Source organism: Macrotis lagotis, chromosome 5 (assembly GCF_037893015.1).
Source record: "Macrotis lagotis isolate mMagLag1 chromosome 5, bilby.v1.9.chrom.fasta, whole genome shotgun sequence".
In the NCBI taxonomy this organism is placed as follows: domain Eukaryota; kingdom Metazoa; phylum Chordata; class Mammalia; order Peramelemorphia; family Peramelidae; genus Macrotis; species Macrotis lagotis.
Window position 1 is genome coordinate 110,156,628 of NC_133662.1, and position 22,160 is coordinate 110,178,787.

Genomic DNA, 22,160 nt, shown 5'->3' on the forward strand with positions numbered 1-22,160 from the left:
AATCTTTTCTGGAAACGGTTATACTCATTTGAAGGAAACTTCTATTAATAGATGGCTACAAGCCCCAAATGGAAACATGAATACAACTAAGGTGATAAGATTATTTAAACAGAGCTTGAAAATTAGTGACAGCTTGATACAATTACAAGTTTCACAGACAGATGAAAATTATTTAAGATATTAGTTGATTATTTTATTTTAAAAGCTGGAATTTCTAAAATGGAACTAAATAAACTTATGATTAACTCAAATTTATCCAGTTTATCCTATTTACTAATTCATTTTTCATCTTTTCTTGTCAAAACTTTAAAATAATAAAATTATTTTGAGTTGTGAATTAATAAAATATTAGCATTTTTTCACTGAAAAATATCAATATTTACATTTTGAGTCCTTAAATTCTGATATTTAAAACCCTTAAAATTAAGCCAGCACTTACTATGAGAAGTATTAGTTCTTGCAAAGATATTTAGCCAAATTAAAGCTAGACCAATCAATGCCCACCTAGACTAACTGATAATATAAGTTAGAATATTCTTCAAATCCATTCAAATAGTTCTAATCAAATAGGTCAATTTAGATTTTTAAAAAGATAAATTTTAATAAGTTTTCTCTTTTATTGAATTTCTCATTACAATCAAATGTGATAAATAGATTCTTAATTGAAGAATCAAAAATAGCCACAAGGAGAAATTTTAATTAGTTTTCATTTATAACTTTTTTTTGTCAGCAATATAAATCTGGGATTTATTTTGGAATTTAAGGATGGTAACAGTGGAAAGAACACTGGACTTGGTTGAAATCCTGTTTCTACCATGTATTACAAAGATATTACTAACCCTTTCAGGACCTCAGTTTTATCATCTATAAAATGAGAAGGATTAACTCTAAAGTCTCTTACAACCCTAACTCTGTGAGCCAAAATTAGTGGATATCCACAATAAGAATGAAATAATACAAGAAAATACTTTTGTCAGTTTAGTCAGAATCAAAAACTTTTAGCTTCTGTTTTTGGAGATGAATCATTTTCCTATTAAGACACTTTAAAATTGTTAGATATTCCTTTTAGTACATATCTCATCCCTCCTTTGTACACTCCACTTCACACCTGCCCCCCCCCCCCACTATTCTGCCTGCCTAAAACTTCTGCATGCTCACATGATGGGACGAATGTCTTGCTATGTCTATGTTTAGACTATGAGTAGTATTTAAAAATTACTCAGTTACAAATTTAGACAGCTAACATCTGCCAACTTGCCAGAAAGTGAAATCATTTATAAAATTAAAATGCTTGTACATAATACCTATAGATTATAAAATTAAAAACAAAAAGTATTTAAGTAAAATAATAGATTAGGATTTATTGAATATTATACCATCAAAAATTATCTTAACCTTATAGATCAAAGGAGTTAGAACTGAAGACACTTTAAAAAAAATTCTAATAAGGATCAGCCAGACAATTTACAAATATTTAAAACACAGGGGAAGCTCGGTAATGCTAGACCACTGGCTCTGGAGTCATGAGGACCTGAGTTCAAATCCGACCTCAGATGCTTAATAGTTTCCAGTTTCCTTCGGCAAGTCATTTAACCTCATTGCCTTGCAAAAAAAAAAACAAATTCAAATATATATATATAATATATATATATTATATATATATATATATATATAATTAGTTATACGTAACACTTTTACACAAAACTGTAAATAGAAGTATTTGCCCAACAACTGGGGAATAGATGAAAATATTGTGGTAGGCAAATGAAATAAAACATAATTAATCCCAAAACAATGAATGTGAAGAATAAAAAGAAGCATGGGAAGGCCATATGAATTGATGCAAGGGATCAAAAAAAAAAAGATCAATGAAACAACATACATGACAACAATGACAGGGGGAAAAAACAAAAACCAAATTGGAACACTAATGATCAAACTTGGCCCTGAAGAAACAATGAAAAAATGCAAATGGAATACAATATATTCTGTTACAAAAGATGACAAAGATTAAGATGATATGAAAATAAGGTATTAATAAAAAATAGCTATGGAAAGATGTGATTTAAGTAGCACAATTCATATTACAAATTTAACATATCTTTTAATGAAGGTAAAAATGGAAGGTTTTGGGGTTTTTTCAAGAGATAACTTTGTTATCCAAATAATTTGTTAATAATGTTTTTCCATTCTATTTTTCACTAAAAATGGCCGCAAGTTTGAAATAAAACACTTAAGAAGATCTTTATTCTATTGGTACCATATTTTCTATTGCACTTTCGTATGTTCTTTCAAATCCAATTTAATGCTATCAACACCAGAAATAATTTTAAAAGCAGTTTATAGGTAGGACTGTGAACTTAGAAAATAAGAACAAAAAGAAAAACATCAGATAAAATGTATAGCTTCTAAAACCTTCATCTGTTCTAATGTCATTGGGTTTTACCTGTAATAGCTTGCTAAATTATACTTTGTCATGAATTATTGCTATCTAAAATCTTGTAATTTTACAGAAACAAGTTCTGGGCACTATTCTGTCAATTCTTTAAATTAAGAACTATGTTACTATTTAGTGGTTGGGTTAATTCATGTTGCTTTAGAATTTTCTCGAATTGGCTTATAATAGAGACAGTTATGATAGGAAGTTATTTATATATTATTATCGCAATTTACTTGGGAATTTCTAGTGAGTAACCATATAGAGAATAGATCTAACATTAAAAGAAAGGGGAGGGAGCGGTTAGGTGGCACAGTGGATAGAGCACCGGCCCTGGAGTCTGGAGTACCTGAATTCAAATCTCGCCTCAGACACTTAATTACCTAGCTGTGTGGCCTTGGGCAAGCTACTTAACTCCGTTTGCCTTGCAAAAACCTAAAAGGGGGGGGGGGGGGGGAGGGACACAATTTAAAGATGTATAAAGAAAGCCTTTATTTAATCCTGTTAGTGAAACTACTCAACTGATACATTTTCATGATCAGAAAAGAATTTAAGTATAAAACAAACTCTTCTGTATAGACTGTACCAAAGAAAACACCAGTTGAAACAATGGCATATAATTAGAACTTGGGAATCAATTTTTAATAATTCACTTTCATCGATAAATACTAATTAATTGATAGAAAGAATACGAAATAAAGTCATAATTAAACTAATTATACTGTCAATGTCAATCCAAATTTTCATGTGTACCATAAAAGGAATTAGATATCAGAAATTTAAGAAAGCAAAGTATAAGTGGGGAAAGGACTGAATATGGAGTCAAGAAAACCTAGATTAAAATGCTACCTTAGGGGCAGCTAAGTGGTGTAGTGGATAGAGCACTGGCCCTGGAATCAGGAGTACCTGAGTTCAAATCCGGCCTCAGACACTTAATTTCCTAGCTGTGTGGCCTTGGGCAAGGCACTTAACCCCCCTTGCCTAGCAAATAAATAAATAAATGAATGAATGAATGAATGAATGAATAAAATGCCAGCTTAACTATTTCCTACCTATATAATCTTGGGCATATAGTTTCTGTGGGCCTTATTTCTTCATCTATTTATGAAGGGCTTTGTTCCAATCAAATATACCACTTTGTTATTCATATAGATCTCCACAACTTCTGGCCTTGTGACTAGAATGCACTCCCACCACACCTCTGTTTCTTAGAATTCCTAGTTCCCTTCCAGACTTCTTAAAGTTTGTCCTTATTTCATCCCTTTGGGTGTCAGACAACACATCTATGAAATGAGGGAACTACAAAGGATGACTTCCAGCATCCTTTCTAGTTCTAAATCTATGATCTTTTGATCTCCCAAGTTGCTCCTCTCAAATGTACTTTTCATTTGCTTTGAATTGTATTTATTTCTAAACAAGTTGCTTCCCCATAATTCAATGTTAAGTTTCTAGAGAGCAGAAATTGCTCTATTCATATCTTGGATCCCAGTACCTAGTTCAGTACCTAGGAGGAAGTAGTACCTAAGGAATTTTCATTAGGGGAAAGTGCCCCAGATGATCTCTAATTTCCCCTCTGATTCTGTATCTATGATCCAGTGATCCTGGGAAATGTGTTTCAAAATCTCTTATAAAGAACAGAATGAGAGAAAGGACAAAAGGATAATGCCCTTTTGCATCTTATAACATCAACCATTAAGTTGTGACTCTTAGCTTGGCAGATAAAGAAATGCCAAATGTCATTTTTTAAAAAATAAATAAATGCTGGGGCAGCTAGGTGGCGCAGTGGATAAAGCACCAGCCTTGGAGTCAGGAGTACCTGAGTTCAAGTCTGAGCTCAGACACTTAATAATTACCTAGCTGTGTGGCCTTGGGTAAGCTACTTAACCCCTTGGCCTTGCAAAAACTAAAAAAAACAAAACAAAAAACCCTGTCAATTATAAGTACTTTCTGTCTAAAATGAAATCACTTTCAGATAGGTTAAAGTCAGGATCACAAAATTTTAGAGTTGACATGGACCTTGATAATATTCTAATTTTTCACTTTACAATTAAACAAAATGAGGCCAAGAACTTAAGCAGTAGCAAACCTGGGATTGGAATACAGGTTTTGCCATAAACTAGCTATGACACTTTGGGTAGGTCAATATCTCTTTGAGTCTGTTTCCGTAATTTTTAAAATGAGGAAAAACAACTTATCTGAGTTGCTATGTTAACAATAAATGTAAAAACACTTCATCCTAATGGATGGCTTAGGCTGAGAATGAAAATGAGTAGAGTCACAAGATTAAATATCACTGACTTTTGAAAGATTATTACTAATGGACTTTAAATTTAAAAAAAAAATCATTATAAGAGCTTACTCATTAGGTGCCAAGTACTAAGCTGAACTCTGGGAATATAAAAAAATAAAAATAAAAAGTTATTGCCCTCAAGGAATTCATATTTTTCTTTTTCTTTTGGTAAGGCAATGGGGTTAAGTGATTTGCTCAAGATCACACAGCTAGGTAATTATTAAGTGTCTGAGGCCACATTTGAACTCAATCCTCCTAACTCCAGGGCTGGTAACTATCTACTGCACCACTGAGCTGCACCCAGGGAATTCATATTTTAATGGGGCATACAACAACTAACTGGGTAAATACAAGGTATCTATAGAGTAGATGGAAAGTAATCTCATAGTGGAAGGAACTAGTAACTAAGAGGACTAGGAAAAAATCTACTGCGAGGATGGGATTTTAGATTCAAGATGGAATTCAGGGAAGTTAAGATGCTTGCAGATGAGGAGGCATGGAAGACAGGAGAGGCGTTGTCTGGCTTTAGGAACAGCAAGTAGGCCAGCATAGCTGTATTATTGAGTGAAAGGAGAGAAGTAAAGCATAAAAGCTTGGAAAGACTGGAAGAGGCTAGGTTAGGAAGATCTTTAAATATCAAACAACTTTATATTTGATTCTGGAGGTAAAAAAGTGACAGTCATTAAGAGTTTAGTGAGCATGGGGATGATATAGACTTATGAGTTTAGAAAAAAAATCACCTTGAAAACTGTATGAAGAACAGATTACAAGAGTTAAAGAGGCAAAGAGATCAATTAGATTATTTTAGCAGTTCAGATAAGAAGTAATGGGGAAGTGAACTAAGGTGACAGTCAAGTAAAATGGCATAAAAGAGGACTCATGCAAGATGTTGCAAAAGTGGAAATGACAAGATTTGTCCATGGACTAGATATGTGAGAAGGAGGTCCCAGGGTTATGAACCTTCAGTACTAGGAGGACAGAGGTTTGAAAAAGGGGAGGGTGCTTTTGCAAGGAGATTGGGGTGGCAGGGAAGATATTGAATTATTTTGGACTTGTTAAATTTGAAATGCCAACGGAGCAATCAGTTTGAGATGACCAGATTTTCACGTCCGATTGTAGTTCTGGAGAGAGAAGGCTAGATATATAAATCCAGGAATTAAATAGATAGATATAATTAGAAGCTAATAAGATCAATAAGTGAGATAGTACAGAATTTTCTGGTCTTTTTCTACTGTCACAGAAGTCTCTTCTCTTTGAAAGTTCATTCCACTCTAGCCTTCATATACTGGAAGGGGCCTCTCTTGATTGGTTACTTCCATTTTAAGGAAAATACTCAGGTAAACTCTATCTTTCTTTCTCTCTCTCCAGGTTCTATTCCTAATTCTCCTGTCATTCTTTAACATTCCTTCTCCCTTTTAAGTGTCCTTTAATGTGTTGCCTTCCCACAATAGAATATAAACTCTTTTGGGGTAAGGACTGTCTTTCTTTCTCTTTGTATTTGTATTCCCAAGTCTGATCACAGTATCTAGCTCATAGTGAGACTTAACACTTTATTAACTGACTTAACTTTACATAGTTTTGGAGAATGCCTATGGTTAGTTGGCATGCCTTGGATAGAGTCAGATACAAAGAAGAAGCATCAAGGAGAGAGATCTGATGTGCCTAACATCTGGATGCAGTGTTCACTACTAACAAGACTTAAGGAGAGTGAGTTAGTATTGGCAGTGTGTGTTATTTCAGTGAACTGCTTGGTTACCTAAAATGTAACTCTGAAAAGGAAGCCTGAATTAAGCACAGAAATTTAAACAGACATATAGCAAGAAGGAAATCACCTCTATAAGGAAAACTTGAGTGCATACATTCAAAAATAAATTTCACCTTTTCCCTGAATTATCTTGCCTAGAGGTAATGTTGACTTGGAGTTAGGAGCCCTGGATTCCCAATCTAAGCTTTTGAACATACCAGTTGAGTGACAATGAGAAATTCACTTATTTTCAGGCAATTCTTACGACTACAAGTTATAGAAAAGTTAACATCTACATCCATAAAGGCAGTTTCTACATGTGAGATTAATATGTGAAAGTTCAAGAGGGGAAGACATGCTGGGAGGAAGATCAGATTAAGAATTAGAGCTGTGCTAAAAGTAAAGCTGGTTGCCTTGGGACGTGGTAGGTTTCCTTCATAGGATATGTTCAAATGAAAAGAGGGTGACTACTTGTTAAGAGATGTTTCAAATGAAAATTTTGTTCAAATACAAGTTGGACCAGATAGCATCTTATCTATAAATTTGTAATAATGAATATCAACTCTATTGGCTTTGTAATCCATAAAAAAAAAAAATCAATGAATTGCAGCTCTTCTTGTTTTGATGGTTATTTCACATTCTTCCTCACTACTCATACTACTTTCCAATCAAATATACTACTTTGTTATTCATATAGATCTCTACAACTTCTGGCCTTGTGACTAGAATGCATTCCCACCGCACCTCTGTTTCTTGGAATTCCTAGTTCCCTTCCAGACTTCTTAAAGTTTGTCCTTATTTCATCCCTTTGGGTGTCAGACAACACATCTATGAAATGAGGGAACTACAAAGGATGACTTCCAGCATCCTTTCTAGTTCTAAATCTATGATCTTTTGATCTCCCAAGTTGCTCCTCTCAAATGTACTTTTCATTTGCTTTGAATTGTATTTATCTCTAAACAAGTTGCTTCCCCATAATTCAATGTTAAGTTTCTAGAGAGCAGAAATTGCTCTATTCATATCTTGGATCCCAGTACCTAGTTCAGTGCCTAGGAGGAAGTAGTACCTAAGAAATTTTCATTAGGGGAAAGTGCCCCAGTGGACTTTTTGATCAAGAAAATCTAGAGTAAAATCCTGCCTTGAACACTTAGTAAGGGTGCTACCCTGAGAAAGTCACTCAAGTTTGCTGAATTTCAGATTCCTTATCCATAAAAAGGAAACAATAATAGTTCCTATGAACTATTTCTATAAATATGTTGAGAAGAACAAAGGAAATCTGTGTAAACTGACTTACAAATTTAAAGTACCATAAAAACATTAAGTGTTATTGTTTTTGAATAGATAAGATTCCTACACTAATGAAATAACAAAATGTATATGTGAGCACATGCACACACTTCTGAGAAGTCAAAAGATATCACAGACTCCATGCAGTAAAGCTCTTCTTTCTTTGAAGAACCTCCCAAATTTCCTTATCTGAATTCACAAACTACAAGAAACTTTTGTTATTGAGTCATGTCTGATTCTTCATGACCCCATTTGAGGTTTTCTGGCAAAGATAGTGGAATGTTTGCCATATTCTTTCCCGGCTCATTTTACAGATGAGGAAACTGTGGCAAAGAGGGTTAAATGACTTGCCCAGGGTCACACAGCTAGAAAGTGCCTGCAACCAATTGAGAACTTGGGAAAATGAGTCTTTCAGGTTCCCAGCTCAGTGGTCAATCCACTGCACAGGAATAAATCATAAAAAGAAAAGAAGAGGAGAATAATAAAAGCATAAGTTGATAGCAATAATTAAAAATGAAGGGGGGGGAAGAAAAAATATTTAAAAGCAGACAACAATTCCTAACTGTATTAGAGTATTTCATGATAGGGCAAACAGCCTCTAAAGGGCATCATGTTGTAATAATGCAATAATTTCACTTTGTGTTGTTCAAAAAGATATTCTTGAGTCATAAAGTAACCATTGACTGTTCAATGAGCTCTCTGAAGCCCTTTTAGAAAGATTTCCATAAAAAGTTAAGATTATATATCTGAAGCAGCTAGGTGGCACAAGGGATAAATCAGTAGACTTTGAAGTTAAGACCTGCAAATGTGGCCTCAATTAGCTGTGTGACCCCTAGCTTATATCTACCTCAGTTTCTTCATTTACAAAATGGGAATAATATACAGTTCTTCCTTTACCATTCCCTTTGGATTTGGGGAAAGATAGGAGGAAGGAATGAAGGAGGCAACATGAGCAGGGAAGAGGCATGGTTCAAAAAACACATGAGAGCAGGGGACAGAGAAGAGCAGGAGGACAAATACACAGCTTATGGGAGTGGGGGAGGGCATGCATGTAGAGGCTGGATAGGAGACAGAAGAGGACAGACACAGATATCTAAGTGTTGACAGAAAGAAGACTTGGGATAGAAGACAGACACGTGAGCACAGCAGGGCAAAGGTCTCCTCTTTCAGAGAAGTCTCAATCCAAGCCCCAAATCCAATAGTGACATCCTCTCCTATTTTCCTTTCATTTGGAAGGTTAGGTATTTTTGATTTTTGAGTTTTTGAGGGGGAGAAATAATATACATATACATATATATATATACACATATATAGCACAGTACTATAAATTAAAGTTTACAAGATTTTTTGGAATGCTGATTTTCTTTCAGAATCTTTATGCAAAGTTGAATTTGCAAAGAGAATTTACATAAAAAAAGATGCAACAGCATCTACCTCTTAGGGTTGCAGTGAGAATAAAATCAGTTCAATATTTGTAAAGGATTTGCAAAATCTTAACTATAAAAATTCACTTTGTCTTAATGATACAATATAAATGGAGTTTTGCACACAACTGTTTACAAAACACTTTTAAATATAAATGACTAGCATAAATACATACTTATTATATATGTACTAATAAACATCCTGAATAGAAAAACCTTTTAAGCACTCTCTCTGATACTGAGGACACCCAATCTCATTAAAATTAAAGAGAAAATAACATTAATCTACTCACTTTCAACTAATTTAACTACAAAGTATATTATTTGAAAAGGAGAACAGCATAAACAGTATTCAGAATAAGCCAATAATTCAGTTATAAAGTTAAAAATTTGACTATCACAATGAATACTGTCTGTTTGGTTTAATTTTCAGGGAGGAAAAAAAAAAGGAAATGAATTGTCTTCTGAGCTTGCAACCTTTAGTTTGGAGGAAAATGAATTTCCTTTGAGAGCAGAAAAAAAAAGATAATTCTATTTTACCTACTGATTATGTAAAGAAAAGAGTGAATTAGGAAAAGGAAAATCTTCATTTACTTTGTGTATTTTTTAAATGAAAAGAGTTACAGCATTCAAAAATGTTAAAAAGCATTTTTAGGATATTTTGGATAACAAAAGGTAGAATATAAATTTATAATGACTATTAAGTGAAAGCTTATATTTCCTTGTAATCACCAAGAAATTTTACATATACTTCCAGATGGAAAATAATTTCACTACTATTTATATATACATATAAAATATGTACACACACACACATACACACACGCATATGTAATACCTTACTTCAGAATAGTTTTCTACTTTAATCCGGGAAATCCAACCACAGCATTTTTTTGTTTCACACAATATTCTCTCAAACCAGGGATTCTTAACCTTTTTGTGTGTGTGTTTTGTGTGTGTGTGTGTGTCAGAGACCCAGCTGATTGAAGCTTTATGGACTCCTCTGAATGTTTTTAAATGCACTAGGAAATACACGGGATTACTGTTGAAATAATTATCAACATTTCAAAAAAAAGTTTACGGACACCAAATTATGAAAGAACCAAATAAAAAAAAATGGGATATGGTTTTAATTAATAGAACTGCAGCTTCCTCCCAGAGAAAAACAATGGTAAAAATAGAGCAGTCTTACCTGGACTCCCTTCAAAATAGATTGACTTTTGTCTCTGACATCCTCGAAGGGACACCGCTTGGAAAGCATGAGCAGACGGGCGAGGATTCGATTGAAGCCATCCCAGTGGGCAGCCCGGCCCGAGCGAAGCGACTCCGCCTTCCTGCAGACGGCTTGCTTCACGTTCTCCAGCGCCGTGTCTCGGGTGGCCGCGTCCCGGCTGCACAGCCCGTCCCACCTAACTTCGGGCTCGGCCTCGGCCATGGCCCCCCGCCGCGGTCTTCAGCCCGCTCTCACCGGGTCATCCGGCCCAGCTGGAGAGCCGCCCCCGGCGACGAGCGCAGGCTCGCGTGGGGGGGCACGGGAAGGAGCGGACGGCGGCGCCGCTGGAGGCAGGCTTCGGGGGGGGGGTCCGCCGCCCAAGTTCACTGCCACGGAAGGGAGGGCTCCGGCTGCCAGGTCCGCGCGCGGCCCGTCGGGGTGCGGGACGGCTCCCTTCGGAGTCCTCCGGGCCCCGCCCCCCCGAGGCCCCGCCCCCGGGCGCGACTCCGCCCCCCGGCCGTCCGGGGCCGCGCAGGCCGCGGAGCCCAGGGCGCGACCCTCCGGGGCCGTGGGGGCCTCGCACAGGCAGGGGCGTCCCGGGCCCGCCGCGGCTGCCCGCCCGAGCCCGGCTCGCTCCCGGCCGCCAAGCCGCGGCCGAAGGCCCCAGGCCGCCGCAGGCACGGGAGCCCGGGCCGGAGTCGCCGCTGGGCCCGAGGCGCCGAGCCCGCCCCCTCGCCCTGCCTCATCGGCGAGGACCGGCCCAGAGGGCGGGAGTGGGGAGGGGAGGAGAAGGGGGTCCTCCGCCGCCGTCCAGTCCCTCCCCTTTCTCCGCCCGGCAGAAACTGGGAGCCGCCCCTGCGGCCCAGTCGCCTCTTCCCCGCCCCGGCGGAGCGGACCCGCCGAGCCGAAGCCATGGCAGAAGGCCCCGCCCTCCCAGCCGCCGCGGACTAGCCGGAGCCGCCGAACGCACGCGCGGGCCGGGCGCCGCGGGATGCGCCGCATGCGCAGTCGCCACAGGCAAGGCGCACGCGCACTAGGCCCCGGGAGCCCTCCCCCGCCTAAAGGAGTGCCTACAGAGTTTGGGAGAGCCCGGGAAAGGCCAAAGCAGAACCGAAGAAGAACCCTGGGATAATCTCTAAACCGCGACGCATGTTCAATTTTTAAATAACGCTAGGTTTCTGAGCAGGTTCTCTCGTCATGACCTCTGGGAAATGTAGTTCTGCTGAAGCGACTAGAGGGGACCGGAACTACACCCTCCGGAAGGAAGCGCGGCGTTGCTAGGAAGCCGTCTGCCCGGCGTTCCAACGGCTTTCAGGAGCGCAGGACGAGCTGACGGCGGGGAAACAGGTGAGCTCGGGGAGGCTCGTCCTCGGCGGTGGCAACGCGGGTACCAACTCTCCTTGAGTTTTCCGGGGAAAGGAGATGGGGCTGGATGGGGGGGAAGGGCTTGCGAGTTCAGACAGCCGGGAGGCCCCCATCTGTCCGGGAGGCGCGGGCCCGGCGCGTTCCGGGGGAAGGAGAAGGGACAGAGGAGGCCCGCGCAGGCGTGCACCTCGGGATCCGCAGCTTGCTCGGACGTTTCCCCAAAAAGCCAGTGCATGCGTAGACTCTAAGGAAGTGAAAGCATTATCCAAAAGCCTTTCTGTGCTGTGTCTCAACATGTTACTGCAAGAGAAAACTATCTTTAAAATATAATGTGTGTAGGGGCGACTAGGTGGCACAGTGGATAGAGCACCGGCCCAGGAGTCAGGAGTACCTAAGTTCAAGTCTGGTCCCAGACACTTAATAATTCCCTAGCTGTGTGGCCTTGGGCAAGCCACTTAACCCCATTTGCCTTGCAAAAACCTAATATGTATATATGTATATATATGTATGTATAATATATGTGTGTGTACATAGAGGCATCAATGTATGTATCCATAATGCAAATAGATATAATACATATATATAAATGTATGCACTTATTCTTGTTTACTGTTGAAGGGGATACAAACGATTAACATCTGCCTACTATCTAGAGCTATTGTAACTATTACATTAATGTATGTGTGTGTCACATTTATATGTTACATAACTATATATCGATAATTATATTATTTGTAGATATTATGTATTGATTTGGCCGACTTAATGCCAAACACAATAATAATAACTATCCTTTAAATAGCACCGGGTAGGGGGGCTGCTAGGTGGCAGTGGATAGAGCACCAGTTCAAATCTAGCCTCAGACATTTAATAATGACCTAGCTGTGTGGCCTTGGGCAAACCACTTAACCCCATTGCCTTGCAAAAAATAAAAGTAATAACAAAAAAAAAAACATGAAACAAATCCGGCTTCAGACACTTAAGAATTGCCTAGCTGTGTAGCCTTGGGCGAGTCACTTAACCCCATTCCTTACCAAAAAAAACCCTAAAAAAAAATTAGAACGCTACAGAAAAATAGTGATTTTTAAAATTTATTTTTACTCATATTAATCATTTTTATAAAGTGCAGATTTAGTTTTCCCTTGGTTCCCCTTAGTAAACATCCTCTCAATTAAAAGACTAAAATAAAAAAAACAAAGAAATGTTTGATTAAGAACCTTCTAGCACTTAGAAGAAGAAGAAAGTGCAAGAAGTTTTTAACTAAATTCTTTAAGAAGTCTATTTCTTGGCAAGAATTCTTAAGCTGTCAGTACTAGGTTAAGAAAAAGCAAATAAATGACCCCATTAAATAAAATAACTGGCACACAAGGTCTGAACATTCAAGCTAACTTGTAAATTTTTAAAAATTTTCCAATTATTAAAAAAATTATAGTACACAAACAAGGATAGACTGCTTTGCCATATAACCAAATTACCAATAATGAAATCTTTAAAATGGTTCCTTAAGTTTTGACTCTAGCAAGAAGTGATTCTCACATTCCTTAATTGATCATAAAAGTTATTTCTGACACACAGACATCTATGGATGATATACAGATAATCTCTTCATCCCTCAGGAGTATTTCTAGTTCAAGATTACTTGATGGCTTTGGGAGGCCAGATGGTTAATTCTGTAATAGCATAAATATGATCTATTAAAGTTGTCTACTCCTTGTCTACTCTCTGCAAACCCAATGTTATAGGCAAAAATGTTCAAAGACCAAGAAAAAAAACTGTTTTATATAAGCAAGTACCCCTGCAAGTGTTCTTTGAGATAGTTCTGCAGAAAATTCGATTGTCTGCCTCAGAAAGTAGAGTTCCTCATGAGGAATTTAAGTTCTTTGCAGAAGATTACAAAGCAATATTTCAGGCTGCTTACTGAAAATAAACCATTACTATTATTATTATTATGGCTATGTAATGTGATAAACTGGACTGTTTTTGTGATACTACATCTTTGAGGGAACCTGTAAAGTATGCCTTTCAGGCATCAAAATCTTTGCTAAAGAAAGAGCCATTTTGGGGCTGCTAGGTGGTACAGTGGATAGAGCACCGGTCTTGGAGTCAGGAGTACCTGGGTTCAAATCTGACCTCAGACACTTAGTAATTACCTAGCTGTGTGGCCTTGGGCAATCCACTTAACCCCATTTCCTTGAAAAATCTTAAAAAAACCCATTTTCTTCACTCTGGCATATCCCCTTTATAAGAACTGCAATATAACTTTCCATCATTTTAACTGGACTCCCATGTTTTAAGTACATTCTGCACAATATCCTAGTAAAGGCAGCATATTTCTCAGGGTTAAAATCACTAACAGAATGATAGAAAAATGAGTCATGTTTTTGTAGAGAAGGAAGAATCTGGAACTGCAATTGTGACAGAACCATTATCTTCTATATTGGCCATAGACAAAGGTGTGAAGCTGTTGATTTTCATCTGTGAGGCAGCATTTCTTCAAAAGCATGTCCCTCAGTTCTGTGAATGGATGGATAACACCAGACCCATAGAGTATCTCCATTTGTGTCTTTTTCAATCAGACCCACTCCTAGCATCAGTTGAGTCTCTGCCGCCTCCACCCGCAGAGAGAGTAAACTTTTATTTGTAAAAACATATGTACATAAATGATTTTACATTGCTCATTAAGTTAACCAGCAGAAAGAGAACAAGGCTTTTGTTTTGCCAAACAATTGTAGCACTTACCATCATGAAACAAAATAAATATTTGGTCATATTTTTGCCATCTTCCTAGCTACAAATGTTACTTGATTCAACTTAAGTGACAAACATTATAGAAGAGAAAAATATTAATAATAGCTAACATCTACATAATAAAACTATGTGCCTGACACTGTGCTTAAGCACTTTACAAATATGATCTCCTTTGATCCTCACAACAACCCTGGAGAGTATTTTACTCATTTTAAAGTTGAGGAAATTGAGGTAAATAGAGACGAAATGTTTTGAAGCAGGCTTTGAATTCCAGGTCTTCCAGGTCTAGACCCAGCATTCTATCTACTTCGTTGGCAAAAACAAACAAACAAACAAAAAAGAGTTGTCTTGAGAAAATTGTGATTCATACATTTTTTCTTCTTTTGACATAAAATCTGTAATATTGTATGAGATTATTTCTTATTATCTTTACCTATGCAGTCTTATTTTTTTTAGAATGACTTCATAAAAAACTCAGTTCAGGCCTTTCTTTTAAGCTATCCAAATAGTGATCACAGGATTTTTTTTTTTGCTTTTTTGTAAGGCAGTGGGGTTAAGTGACTTGCCCAAAGTCACACAGCTAGGTAATGATTAAGTGTCTGAGGTCACATTTGAACTCAGGTCCTCCTGACTCCAGGGCCCGTCCTCTATCCACTGCGCCACCTAGCTGCCCCATTAATGATGATAGTCTTAAGAATACTGATAACATTTTCATATATAAGAAATAAACAGTTTGACCTTTTTTGAGTCCTTAAAAATTGCTCTTTGACGTCTAATCTTATATTTCTCTTAGATCTTATAGTCAAATTTTCCATTAATTCTGCTGTTTTTGTCACAAGTACTGAACATCTTTCAGTTCATTAAATGTCTATTTTTTCCCCTGTTCAGAATTATACTTAATTTAGATGAGTAAGTTACTCTTGGTCAAAACTCTACCTCTTTTACTCTAGGAAATATAGTATTTTAAGACCTATGGTCCTTCAGTGTAGTACCTGCAAGGTCTTGTATAACCCTTATTGTAGCTGCATGATATTTAATTTTGTCCCCCTGTTGCTTGCAATATTTTCTCCTTTAACTGGGCGCTTGGCTATTGAATCCCTGTAAATTTTCCTCCTGGGAACTCTTTCAGGCAATGATTGTTTTTTCCATTTTTGCTTTGTGTTTTTATTCTAGAATTTTAGGGCAATACTTTTTTTTATATTGTTTATTGTACTTTTCAGATGGTCTGAATAGTCTTATATTGTCTCTCCTTAATCTATTCTCATCTGTTATTTCTCTGTTAAGATGTTAAACATTCTTTTATTTTTATTTCTTTTTATTTTGTTTTATCATTTTTTTGATGTCTTATAATGTCATTAGCTTCCCCTTGCCCAAGTCTAGTTTTCAAGAAATCATTTTCTTAGGATTTTGATTCTCTCTTTCCATTTGATTGACTTTCTTTTCATAAATTTCTTGATTTTCTTAGATTGCTTTATTTTTTTCTTATTTTTCTTTGCTTTCTCTAGTTTTTAAAATCCTTTTTAAGTTCTTCAAAGAACTCTTTTTGGGCTTGGAATCATTTTTTGTTTCTCATTGAAAAAAGTATACCTATCAGATTGGCTTAAATGACAAAAAGGGAAAATGATCAATGTTGGAGAGGATGTAAGAAAACTGATATGCTAATGCATTGTTGATGGAGTTTGTGAAATGATGAAAGCATTCTGGAGAGCAGTTTGGAACTATGCCCAAAGGGCAGTAAAACTGTGCCTACCCTTTGATCGAGAAACACCACTACTAGGTCTATATCCCAAAGAGATCAAAGAAAAGGGAAAAAGAACGATATGAATAAAAATATTTATAGCAGCTACTCTTTTTGGAGGGGCAAAAAAACTAGAAATTGAGGGAATGCCTATCAATTGGGGAGTTACTGAACAGTTATGATATATGAATGTGAAGTACTATTGTTCTATAAGAAATGATGATTTTAGAAAAATCATATTTTAGGAAAGCCTGGAAAGATTTGCATGAAGTGAAAACCAAAAGAACAATGTACAAATTAACAGCAACAATGTGAGATGGTCAGCTATGATGAATTCAGTTTCTGTTAGCAATTCAGTGATCAAGGACAGTCCTGAGAAATCTGTTATAGAAAATGCCATTCACATTCAGAGAAAAAATGATAGAGCCTGAATGCAGAACAAAGCATACTATGTTCACTTTATAAAACTTTTATGTTTTTTCTTTCTCTCCCCCCCCCCCCTTAGTTCTAATTCTTCTTTTACAACATGGAAATATGTTCAACATGATTGTACCCTGGAAGGGGGGGGGGGGGAGGAAGGGTGAAAGAAAAATGTGGATCTCAAAAGCTTGCAAAAGGATGAATGTTGAAAGCTGTTTTTGCATGTAATTGGAAAAAGTATAAGCTTTTTTTGGTCTGGGGGAAAAAAAAGAAAGAAAAGAAAAATAGAGGGTGTAACTTTTTTTAACTCCTTTGTCTTCCTCTGAATATGAGCCAAGATCTTCTATTTCTCTATTAGCTATCTTTGCTTACTAATTTTCATTTCATTTTGTTTTTAGCAGCTATTTTATTCAAGTTATAGTTTGAGATGTAGAGAACAATGTTCTATGCCTCAAATTCTTCTTATTACCTGGAGAGCAGGTCTTTCCTGAGGTACTCTTAGTTTTCTTAGTAGGACAACTGCTTTATCCAGACCTGTATTTATTTCTACTGCTCTATTCTTCCCTCTTGTCTTTTTTTTTGTAATGGAAATTTGAAGAATCAAAAGTTTTCTGATCAACTCTGCTATCTTCTCCCACAAGTGAACTGAGAATAAAGCTTTCTTATGTATATGATTATAAATAGAATTAAGTTAATCATTAACTAGACTTATAAATTATGTTTGATATTATTAAAAATCATTATATTGTATAGAGTAGAAATGTAATTTTCCCTCAATGCTGCCAATAAAATTAAAATGTAATTTGGAAATATTTAGCAAAATTTAAAAATACAATAACCATTGATAATATTAATATGTGATTTTTAAGTCAATATGCCATCTACAAGGATCCCCTTCTATTTGAGTTTGACATTACTTCTATAGACTACCTCAGATTTGGTCAAGGAGTATACATTTCATTCATTCATAAAAACTAGAGAGATTGCCTTTTTTTTAGTTTAGTTGTTTTTTTTGTTTTTTGTTTTTTTGTTTTTGCAAGGCAATGGGGTTAAGTGGCTTTGCCCAAGGCCACACAGCTAGGTAGTTATTAAATGTCTGAGGTCAGATTTGAACTCAGGTACTCCTGACTCCAGGGCCGGTATTCTAAACATTGTGCCACCTAGCCACCCTGAGAGATTGCCTTTTGAGCCACTTGACTTTTTTTTTTAAATTGATGTAGATAACTTTTGTTATTTTTTTCTTTTTTGCAAATTTCCTTATAACTATCATGATAGAGACTAAGTAGTTCTGGCTTTGAAACATTCTTTCTTTTTCTTGTACTGCCAATCTATTATTAACAGCTTTCCTTTGTGCCCAGATAGTATGCATGTGGTATATTCTTTAAAAATGACATTTTCATTATTTGCTGCTTTAATAGTTTTTGCTTCATAGTGTTCAAAAACTATTGCCTTGAATATTTAGTGAAAGCAAGCAGCCAGTTTTTCTGAATCTATAACCTCTCTCCTCCATGCTTTGTACTATAAAAATGTATTTAAAACCATCATTTAGATTGTATCTTTTCATCTCAGTAATTTTTAAAATTTTAAAAAAGCTTGAAGTATGCAACCAAAACTAATAGAATTGGGAACAAAGCTTGGAACTAGTTTGTGAAGGGCTTTAAACTACAGAAGTTTGTTTTTGATTCTAGCAGTAATAAGGAACAACTGGAGTTTATTGAGTAGGGTAGTGAGATTGGTAAGAATACTCATTTGGAATTAGGTTCAGAGAGATCTACTACCCACAATGAAAAATAAGTCCTGTTACTTTATAGTAACATGGTAGCATTCTTAATTTGAAACCTTTTCTTTCTTCCTTCATCTCCTCCATTTTTGCATAAATCACCTTGACGAAAACTGAGAAAGCCCCTCCCTGGAGAGTCAGTAGATTTAACCAGTTGGAGAGAATATAATTTCTCTGCCTTCTTCCCATTAGCTGTGGAGACTGAAGCTACAGAGTCAAGGAGAACTTTACTTGGAGAATGTCAGGTAATTTAATTGAGAAAGATTAATTTGTGTGTTACCCACCTTCTTCCTGTAAGGTGATAATGAATATAAATAACCATGATAAATGGAAATTTTGGAAAGTTGTTGTCTGTAGTTAAGAATTTTTTCCTCTTTATGGCTATCCCTAGAGAAACTCATTTGACATGTTTCTGCCCCCTTTGTAGCCTTTAAGGTCTTCAGATATTCGTGAACATTAATATCTCACTGTATACAAATTATTGTATCAGATACTAGGAATTAAAACATGGCCTTTGCCTTTGAGAAGCTTAAAGGTTTGGCAGTGGGGATATAAGCTACAGATATAAAGTATAATAGCAATAATGCAGAATAGAATGTAAGATGTTCATAGCAATTATAAGATTCTGCTGCTCTAAGTTTGATTTTTCAATCCCATTAGTTTATTCTCTAACAACCCAGATGAATACTTAGATAACTTTAGACCTTAAACATCATTCATCCAGAACGTCATTTTCTTCAGGGTTTTTGATGGTCTTTTCAATGATTTCTAAAATTCTGATTCTTTTGAAGTCATAGGCTACAGGATCCCTGAGCAGTGAGGGAAGATACTATCTTATGTCTTTGAAGATGGGAATAAAAACTTGAGACAAGGATTTGCTTCATCTTTATCAGTCTAGGAAACTGTTCATCTTGATTTTTTTTTATTTCAATTTATTTATTTATTTATTTTTGAGGTTTGCAATTTTTTCCCCTAATCTCACTTCCCTCCCCCCCACCCCTCATAGAAGGCAGTCTGTTAGCCTCTACATTGTTTCCCTGCTATTGATCTAAATTGAATGTGCTAAGAGAGAAAAATCATATCCTTAAGGAAAAAAATAAAATGTTGAGAGATAGCAAAATTACATAGTAAGATAACTTTTTTATTTCTTTTTTAAATTAGAAGCAATGGTCTTTGGTCTTTGTTCAAACTCCACAGTTCTTTCTCTGGATACAGATGGTGTTCTCCATTGCAGATACCCCAAAATTGTCCCTGATGGTTGGTTGCACTGATGGAATGAGCAAGTTCATTAAGGTTGATCATCACCCCATGTTGCTGTTAGAGTGTACAATGTTTCTCTGGTTCTGCTCATCTCACTTAGCATGACTTCATGCAGGTCCTTCCAGGCTTCTCTGAATTCCCATTCCTCCTGGTTTCTAATAGAACAATAGTGTTCCATAATGTCCATATACCACAATTTGTTCAGCCATTCCCCAAGTGATGGACATTCACTCAATTTCCAATTCTTTGGTACCACAAAGAGGGCTGCTATAAATATTTTTTGTACAAGTGATGTTTCTACCCTTTTTCATCATCTCTTCAGGGTATAGATCCAGTAGCAGTATTCGCTGGATCAAAGGGTATGCACATTTTTAATGCCCTTTTCCAGCATAATCCCAGTCTGCTCTCCAGAAAGGTTGGATGAGTTCACAGTTCCACCAACAATGTATTAGTGTCGGGGCGGCTAGGTGGTGCAGTGGATAGAGCACCGGCCCTGGAGTCAGGAGTACCTGGGTTCAAATCTAGTCTCAGATACTTAATAATTACCTAGCTGTGTGGCCTTGAGCAAGCCACTTAACCCCATTTGCCTTGCAAAAACCTAAAAAAAAAAAGTGAAGAACAATGTATTAGTGTCCCAGATTTCCCTCCAACATTCATCATTGTCCTTTCTGGTCATATTGGCCAGTCTGAGAGGTGTGAGGTGGTACTTCAGAGATGCTTTAATTTGCATTTCTGTAATCCATAATGATTTAGAACAGTTTTTCATATGACTGGATCACTTTGATCTCCTCATCTGTAAATTACCTCTGCTGTCCTTTGACCATTTGTCAATTGGGGAATGCCTTGTTTTTTTTTTTATAAATTTGACTAAGTTCTCTACATATTTTCAAAATGAGTCCTTTGTCAGAAATACTAATTGTAAAAATTGTTTCCCAATTTACTACATTTCTTTTGATCTTGGTTACAGTGGTCTTGTCTGTGCAAAAGCTTTTTAATGATCTTTTAGATTTTTATTTTACCAACTATCATACTATGTATTCCTTTTTTTTTTTTGTTAAGTGTTTTGCAAGGCAGTGGGGTTTAGTGGCTTGCCCAAGACCACACGACTAGGTAATTATTAAGTGTCTGATGCCGGATTTGAACTCAAGGTACTCCTGTCTCCAGGACCAGTGCTCTATCCACTGCACCACCTAGCCGTCTCTGTGTATTCCTTTTTGTTTTTTGTTTTTAAATCCAGTATGTGGATTATCAAGGCCTTCTTACTTTTAATTAGTTTTGCTTTTATTTTAACCTCTCGTTTTCCTTATCTCTGTTATACAAATAATGGTAATGATACTCTTATAACCTTTAATATGTCCTTTATGGAAATGTGCTCATATTTTCATGTTGCTTGCATTTTTGAGGAACAAGTTGTTAAATCTCTTAAGTTTTTTACTTTAATATTTCCTCCAGCTTTTTCATATTTAATCTCTCTTAATTTGCTGTAGTTTACTTTAAATTTCTTAATATCCTGGGGTTTCTGGCTTATTTTAGCAATCTATCTTTACTGGCAATTATCAGATTTACTGGCAATTATCAGATCTCTATTCATGTTTTCTTTATCAAAAATATTTTTGTTGGAGTAGTTAAACTTGTACCACATTGGTGATAAGAAGCACTAACCACTTTAGTGTACTATAGTATGTAGTATAGTATATAGAATAGTATGTAATAATCACTGTATTATTAAAATCACTGGACTCAACTAGTTGAAGAGAACATAGTTCATAAGAAATCATGTACAAACTCATGTATATATTACAGAAGCTTCAATTAAGCTTTAATAGACCTTCAGAATTCATACTATGGCAAAAGTCTTGGTTTAAACTTATTTATACATTCATTTATCTCTTAACTAGTTGTAAATGTTCAAAACCAAAAAGAACTTAATAGTATAATTTCTTGGGATTTCTAGGATTTAGATCTGAAAAGACCTTAAGCTGTCATCTAGACCAGAGATGTAATTATGTGACCTATATAACATTCCTGAATATTGCTTGAACCATATTGAAATATGATTGGGAAGTGTAACCAAAATACAATAAAACATAGATAATATTACATTTTAAAATTAAGTCGGTATGTGGCTCACAGAGATCAATATGTATAGATTAGTGGCTTCTGTTCTATGAGCTTGACACCACTGAACTAGACTAATCCTTTTTTCCCCTTTATTTTCATTTGTTAGATAAAACAACTGAGGTCTGGTGAAGTTATGTGACTTGCTTGAGGTCACACAACCTTTTCCTCCTTGTCATCACTCTTGCCTGATCTATTACTTAGACATCTGTCTATTTTCAGAATGGTACAGCTCTATTCTCAGACAAGCTTATCTAAGGAAAAATAATAACAAAATGTCATTGCCTGGACTTGCCTCTTTGTGATGCCTTCTAAGAACTTTATTGAAAAAACCAA

At 36.5% G+C, this 22,160-nt stretch overlaps 2 protein-coding genes across 4 annotated transcripts in view; one reads left to right on the forward strand and one right to left on the reverse strand.

Moving 5' to 3' along the window:
- SESN1 (sestrin 1) overlaps positions 1-10,773 on the reverse strand; it is a 109,600-nt gene extending 98,827 nt beyond the window's left edge. The window contains exon 1 of the mRNA XM_074187303.1: positions 10,375-10,773. Within this exon, the coding sequence (XP_074043404.1) occupies positions 10,375-10,617 (243 nt within the window). The 5' untranslated portion in view covers positions 10,618-10,773. The remainder of the gene's footprint in view (positions 1-10,374) is intronic.
- A 528-nt stretch (positions 10,774-11,301) lies between these two features.
- The window catches only part of CEP57L1 (centrosomal protein 57 like 1), a 62,676-nt gene continuing 51,817 nt past the window's right edge, over positions 11,302-22,160 (forward strand). Inside the window, exon 1 of one of the 3 annotated variants that reach the window (XM_074187309.1) lies at positions 11,302-11,742. The gene's annotated coding sequence lies outside the window, so the exon portion shown is untranslated. The remainder of the gene's footprint in view (positions 11,743-22,160) is intronic. The other 2 variants (XM_074187307.1, XM_074187310.1) reach the window with 2 other exon arrangements.